The sequence below is a fragment of the Argiope bruennichi genome, chromosome 10 (genome assembly GCF_947563725.1).
Source record: "Argiope bruennichi chromosome 10, qqArgBrue1.1, whole genome shotgun sequence".
Taxonomy (NCBI): Eukaryota; Metazoa; Arthropoda; class Arachnida; order Araneae; family Araneidae; genus Argiope; species Argiope bruennichi.
The window spans coordinates 117827422-117835313 of NC_079160.1; the positions used below are offsets into that span (position 1 = coordinate 117827422).

The window sequence follows — 7892 nt, forward strand, 5'->3', positions numbered from 1 at the left end:
GTAATTCGAACTCCAGATGCTGTAAAACTCTTCAGATCTCCCTGAATTCGAGGAACATTTTTAGCATTATCGCATCAGTCTGTGAGCCTGATAACCCAAATACACTTTGTACTAAATGAATGAAATTTGGTATATAGACTTCATATCTAAGTTGTAGATCTGTATACAATTTTGTGCGAAATCTATTCACAGGAAGTCTTGCTGTTCGATTCCAAATAAACTCGATAACTCCAAACCGTAAAGAGCCAAATAGACAAAATTTTGTACACGGATTTAGCACATAAAATGTAGATTATTGCCAAATTTTGAACTTGATATCTCAAACAGTTAACCGCCTTAGGTCTGTACTTTCTCATGCATTCGAACTCAGTAACACATAAGAATAAAGACTCAAATCAATGAAATTCAGGGTGTTATCTAGTGACTAGAACTGCAGTTTTGTGCCAAATTTTGAAGTCATTGGGTCACCAACAAAGTGCCAAAAATATATATTCTGGCGACAGATTCAGTAAAAATGTTGGATTCATCCCAAAAATCTATATTTAATAACTGTAAGTCGCTAATGCTTTGCAAGGTATTTGTGGCCTTACCAAGATCCCTAATTCTATTCGAGGGGGAAGGGGGAGGATAAAACCTCTAAGATCTTACCTTAGACCTACCGGAAAGTATGTTAGGAAGTTTCGGAGAGTTCCTTCTTATTTCTTGGAATTATATTTGTGTTTTATACTGTGTGTATATTATACTGTTTGTATATTATACTTGTTTGTGAGCATGATAGATCAAAAACGCACTGAACTAAGATAAAAAATTTGGAACTTTAAGGCGTATGAAATTTATAGACTTCCATTAAAATTTGGACTAAATCTGTATGTGATCGGTATACATGAGAACACAAAAACTGAAAAAGATCCATATGGATTAAATGTGAACATGCAGATTTATCATAAGATCGTGCATATCAAATTTACAAGATGCATATCAAATTTAGGCCAAATCTGTCAAAAAAGCATTTTTTGGTCCATATATCCCTGTGTATGTGAAAACTATGCACAGGAATATATGGATCGAAAAATACACATATGAACGATAATTCATAAGCACACTGTAACGTTTCCGCTTTTTCCTCAAATGGTAATTGGCATTCTGGCCAGATGTAACGTCATCGTTGCATCTCACATAGTTAAGTGCCTACAGACCGCCAGATGGGGATCCTCTTCACTAGAAGAATTATCGTGTCTGGTCATTTGTTGTATCCAGATACAGGGCCGCAGTTGTGTGCTTCGTCGTTTCGAAGAGATCCATCATACCTTCAAGGGAGAAGAACGTCACAACATTCAGATGTTAAACTTTTTACCATTATGAATGGACTCCTCAAATCTTCAAGGAACTATCAATCATTTTCATTAATCTCCGAAGTCAAGTGGACTTTACCCGCTGTTAGCTGTGATTTGATTATAATTAACATGTTTTCAGGAGGTGTCAGCTACAAAGATGGATCATCAACAGACATTCCCACGATCGACAAGAGACCATTGAGGTAGCATTGCTGAGCAGCTATTGGGTAATAAGGAACTCAAATTCACCAATGGGAAATGTCAGAGGCGGAGATCTGACGTAGATAAAATGTGGTGTTTTTTCGGAGAGAAGAGAGGAGAGTAGTGAGAGACGTGGAAGGAGAGACGTCGGCGTTCGAAGAGGTGTTCCTGATTTTGTGAGAAACTCTGTGTGACTCGGGTTTCTGTGTTAGGATCCAATCGATAAAGATCGGTGGATTTCTGAACCGGCACCCTGGAATAGCAGTTTGAGCAAACAGCCTGTAAGCATTATTCCTTCTTTTAATTCCCCAATTTGATCGAGGAACTATTTCACTATTAAACTTTCAACTGTTGTGAGAATCTTGTAAATAATATTAACCTAGTGAAGAACAAGTTTTTTGTGTACATATATAAGGCTGTAAATATTGATTGAATTGATTTGTTATGCTATTCTCTTTTTTGATCGGTCTGAATCAAGGTATTACAATACTAGCTTTGTTAAATAAAATTTGATTTGTGATTTTATAGTCAAAATGGAAACTTTCTGTGAAATTTTGGATAATATTGGTGCAAAACGGGGCTTTTAAAAGGCATACTCAATTTTCGTCATTATATGACGAAATACAAAACGGACCTTACTTCATCACTACATATGGAATGCGGGGGAAACGATTGCATGCAGTTGTTATCTGCAATTGCTTAATCCCTCTCCTTTGCGCCCTCTCATCATCCCGCAATATGTTCAAATGATGAAAAGGAGGATAAAAATAGAACTGGAAATAAGGTGCTAGATTTTACTAAATAACAAAAAGGTTGTCCGGCCTCCTCAGACATTCGGGGTTTAGTAAATGGTATGGACACGATAGCAATGAGACAGTATTATGATTGGTTCCAAATAGTCATCATTCGCCACAGTATAACCACTCCTGTAGGAGGACGTTCCATCATTGGCGGGGTTAACGCAGTTCCACATTGTTATACTAAAATGGTATAAGAGAATACGAAAAGTATCATTCCTGGAGACATTTGTTAAACCTATTTGTTAAAAGAGTATGTGAGAAATTCTTTTGAAGATAACCTACCATTAAATATAATGCCTTTAAAAAGACCAATAAATAAATAAATTTCGACACAAAGAATATAAATTTATGCAAATGCCTCAGAAACGGCATTGATGATGACGATGTCGTGTCAGCTTTACCACGGAAAGGGGGTGCAGTAGCTTCTGAAGGTAAAGACCCCTGAGCATCCGAGGGCCAGAAGTCTGACTTCTAGCTCATATGAAGATGACACTCACACATTCGCTTGCACAACCCTTTTTAAACAAGGGGACACATTCACACATCTCGCAGATATAACACAGATGAAGAACAACCATTCCCCAACCGGGATTCGAACTCGGGACTCCCAGATCACGGGGAAGATGAGCTACCCCTATGCCAGGACGCCGGCAGAAACTGCATTGAAATACATAATAAATAGTTCAGGTATAATTGCATGTCATTACACTCTAATATTTACGTTTCCATGATTCAAAATCCTGTTCAACGAACAATTAAAACTTCCTAGCTATGATTCTCATAGTTTCAATTCTTATGACATTATTGGAAGTAGTGGCAGCCTTTCCTTTTATATCACGTGATAAAAGAAATTTACTTCTTTCCTTCGGTTTCCAGATAGCAATTTTTAAAATGTAAACGGATGCTGATAAAACTTTAGCATTTACACGAAAAATTAAATTATTTCAATTATTATTAATTATTTATATGTTGTCTGAGATATCAGTTTACTATAAATATTTCGAGACCAACAAAATGTTTCCTTGTAATAACTACTCTCAAAATTTCACTACAGCTGTTTGCTTCATCCTATAAACATCTGTTTTAAATATATTTGAGTTTGATTCGACTTTTCTATCATGTTTAAAAGGGATAAAAGAGTATTGAAGTCAGATAATAATTTCAAATAAAGTATGATATTTAATTTAATTAAAATAAATATTAAGACTTCATTTCTTGTTTATATAATATGCTTTAAATTCTTTTAAGTAATTTTTTTCAATAACATTTTAGGTGAGAACTTTGTTTTGAGATTTTTTTCCATCTAAGTTTTTGTATACTTTCTCTTATACAAAATAAAGTATTATGAGCGCCAAGAGTCTTGTCAAAAGAAAAAAACTTCACATTTTAGACTCCCTGGAGTCCAATAAATACATTTTTGGCATTATGTATGTCTTTGACAAAGATAACTAAAATAAATAAATGAGTTTAAGCTAGACGAATGAAATTAGATATGCAGTCTTTACACCAAATTTGTACATTTTTATCAAATTTGGAGCACAATCCGTTCTAAGATAGTCTGTCTGTCGAACTGTTCTAATATAAAATAACTCGATAACCACAAAACGAAAAAAGTTTGATAGATAAAATTTGGTACTCAGATTTAACAGCTACACTGTAGACACATCAATTTTTGAGCGAATTCCAACAAGAGGTTGACCGACTGTCGCTCTTAACTATCATTAGCATGCAAACTCAATAACTCAAAAAACGCAATGACTTAAATATATCAAATTTGGCATGATGCAAACTCAATAACTCAAAAAAACGCAATGACTTAAATATATCAAATTTGGCATGATGCAAACTCAATAACTCAAAAAAACGCAATGACTTAAATATATCAAATTTGGCATGATGCAAACTCAATAACTCAAAAAAACGCAATGACTTAAATATATCAAATTTGGCATGATGCAAACTCAATAACTCAAAAAACGCAATGACTTAAATATATCAAATTTGGCATGATGCAAACTCAATAACTCAAAAAAACGCAATGACTTAAATATATCAAATTTGGCATGATGCAAACTCAATAACTCAAAAAAACGCAATGACTTAAATATATCAAATTTGGTGTGTGAGTTTTTTTTTTTTTTTACTTCAAGTGCAGTTCTGAGTTAAATTTTGATTTCAATCGGTTGGAAAAGCACGTCTATATATATATATATATATATATATATATATATATATATATATATATAATATAAAGCACGCCCATTTATAAACACGTCACGTTTTTGATTATTTTTGACCTCATTCCAGAGATTAATCGTCAAGGATTACATAATATATTCAGTAAAAATACTAAATTCCAGCTAAAAGTTAATATTCATGACTCTTACACGCTAATCCATGCAAGATTTTCCCTGTCATAAGAGGTTTATGAGAGAGTATATAAGAAAGATTGGGGAGGGACTATTGATTTTAAAGGTATTAACTAATATACTTAGTCTTATAAATTTTCTTTTGTGTTTAAACTTTTCAGATAGAGATTGCCGACCCAAGGTTTGCTGGCAGTCAAGCTACTCGCACTTTTGTTCAGCGTCGTTTCATGTCAAGGGAGAAAGCTTTCATTGCTTTGGAGAGAAGGAGTGCTTGAATGTTAAAAGTAAAAAATATTTTCTTGACCGATTTCATTCTAAGTAATGAGAAGTAAAAATAAGTATTAAACGGTACTTTGAAAATCATACATTATAAATCAAGCTAATTCATCCTTAATTAAATGATTCAAGTTTTAAACAATGATGATTCAATTCAACTAAAATTCTTTTTTTCCTCTTGCACGTATTTCAGTTCACATTGTAAAATGAATTTTATACTGAATCATATAAAAATAATTTTCTTCGTGCTTTGTTTTAATTTATACTACAATGTTACAATTCATTATTTTGACAGATTGGTGATATATTTGATACAAACTTTTACATTGAACCACCTGTTATGGAGAGCATTTACTATGTTGTAAGTTTTCTTTTATAATTTCAGTTGTTTATGTTCTAACTTTGTAGTTACGATTTCAATAATGTTTTACTTAAATTCCGTGCTCAATTAAAAATGTGTATTGAGATACTATAAGAATGCGCGACGGGAAGAATCTCTTGTTTGTTTGCTTGTTTTCTTATGGCACTTGCCACCGACAAGCCCGCTGTTACGAAGGCAGCGATTTAAGCCTGAGGGGGACGTCTCTTATTTTTTATAGCAGCGCCAACTAGGACCAAGAGTACGACTTTGCTACTCACGCATCACTCATTCGCTTGCACAACCCCTTTTTACAGGAGGGCACATTCACACATCTCACAGATAGAACAACAGAAGAACAACCATGCCCAAACCGGGACTCGAACTCGGGACGCCCAGATCACGGGGAAGACGCGCTACCCCTATGCCAGGACGCCGGCGGAAGAATCTCTAAAAAGTATCATAAAACACGACATACAGGATGATTGCAAATTCTTGATTCGAACTTGTTAGGGTACATAAAGAACAAGTATAAAAAAATATTTACATAGGAAAACCAAGTCACAATCCATTTATTTAGTTATAAATACACTTTGTCTCATTTCGAATGAAACAAGATGTTTCATTACTATAATCTTTACTAATTAAGATATTTTAATTAAATTTTCAAATGTGGTTCAAAAGCCAACTGCAGATAACTTTACTCACCTTCCTGTTAAAACCATAGATGGATAATAGTTCTAAAAAATAATACATTTTTAAATTTAATTTCTTAAAACTATATGAAAAAAATAGTACTAGATACTCTTCTTACAGATTATTCCTGTCAGTTGAACTTACAAATTCATCAGTATTTTGCAAATTTCGCTTAAGACTTTATGTTATTTTCAAGGAAATATGAATCTATAATAAAACAACATCCTTTTGTTTCATTTATTTACATTTTGTTAATACACAGGTTTTGTCAAAAGGAAGAATCGTGAAAATGAGCAAACTTCCTGAAGGCTATTTCAGAATTCAGCGAATCAACTTTTCGGTCACTCACGATATGGTACCGAGTTTCCGGTTGGTGGTTTGGGCACATTACAAGAACGAACTCATTGCAGATTCTCTTTATATAGATGTCGAAGATTCCTGCAATCCAAAAGCCGAAGTATGAAAATTTCTGCACTTACTGATATTTTTATTTTTTATTTTTTTGCCTATCTGCTTACATATCTTTTTATATCGATGCCATCAAAGAATCTATAATATCTAAATATTTTTCATATTCATCATATAATATCTAAAGTATTTTTAAGAATCATTTCAATGATGGTATAGAGATATAAATATTACAGTAAGCTTCCTTTCTTCATCGGGGCAATCAAAGAATGTTCATATCATTGCTAAAGTGCAGTTTTTTCTTTGTCCATATAAATGATCAAGTTTTCCTTGTAAAATCGCAAAATGGTTGCTTTCTCTCAAACTCCATAAGAAAAGGTCATCCTCCGTTGCAATTGGACTCCAGGTAAAATCCATTTTTCTCACAATAATTGTATTTTAAAGATAGTTATCTTCGTTAAAACAGTATATTTTTTTCTTTCTTCTTTATTCGACTCATTCGATTTTGGCATTTCTCATGCATTAGTTAGTTGCGGTGAAAATAACAATATCGTTTGTGAATTACCAATTTTGTTTATCAAAGTCTATTATTGATATAGCCGCAAAAAATAATTTTTGTTTTAATATTACAACCTCCAAAAAATCATTTAATAAAAGGTATTCTGTAGCCAAAATGTACTTATGAAAGTAAACTCATTAAAACATTCTTTATCAGCTTGATTTATTATGCTAGGGATTCAAAGTTGAAATAACAGCTTATTTGTTATGTCAGTGATTGAAAGTTGAATTAAAAGCTTGATTTGTTATGTCAGTGACTGAAAAGTGAATTAACAGATTGATTTGTTATGTCAGAGACTGAAAGTCTAATTAATAGCTTGATTTGTTATGTCTGTGACTGAAAGTAGAATTAAAAGCTTGATTTGTTATGTCAGTGGCTGAAAGTTGAATGTTTTATAAACGGTTACTTTCTTTTCAAGGTATCCATTTCCTTCCAATTCGAGATTAAAGAACCATTCAGTTTTGGTTTAATCAAAATAAAAGGAGCAAACGGCACATTGATCCAACCTTTTGGCGTAAATGAAGCAATGTATCCATTGTCGAAGGAAAATATGCTCACTAAATCAAAAGTAAGTTAGATTTTAAATCATTTAATTTTGCACTTTATTCCTTTCTGCGTTAGTACTGAAAGAAATTGCAAAAAACAACTCTTCAAATTTGAAACAATACATTTTTACACCTGTTAATAAAAGCGAAAGTCAAAATTGTGCTTTGAAATGAATATCAAACCGAAACAGTTAATCTTATAAGTTTAAACTACCAATTTTTGCATATATCTATAAATTTATTTCGTGTATCTCGGAAACGACTCGAACGACTTGCATGCAATTTTATATTTAGATAAGATTCTGTTTTTTAAGTGTATCTATATAGGTGTCCTTCCTGAAAATAC

At 32.8% G+C, this 7892-nt stretch overlaps 1 protein-coding gene across 1 annotated transcript in view; it reads left to right on the forward strand.

The window, feature by feature from the left end:
• Positions 1–7546, forward strand: part of LOC129987889 (complement C5-like) — a 39340-nt gene extending 31794 nt beyond the window's left edge. Inside the window, exons 11-12 of the mRNA XM_056095870.1 lie at positions 4866–4988; positions 7420–7546. Of these exons, the coding sequence (XP_055951845.1) occupies positions 4866–4979 (114 nt within the window). The 3' untranslated portion in view covers positions 4980–4988; positions 7420–7546. The remainder of the gene's footprint in view (positions 1–4865; positions 4989–7419) is intronic.
• Positions 7547–7892: the final 346 nt, after the last annotated feature.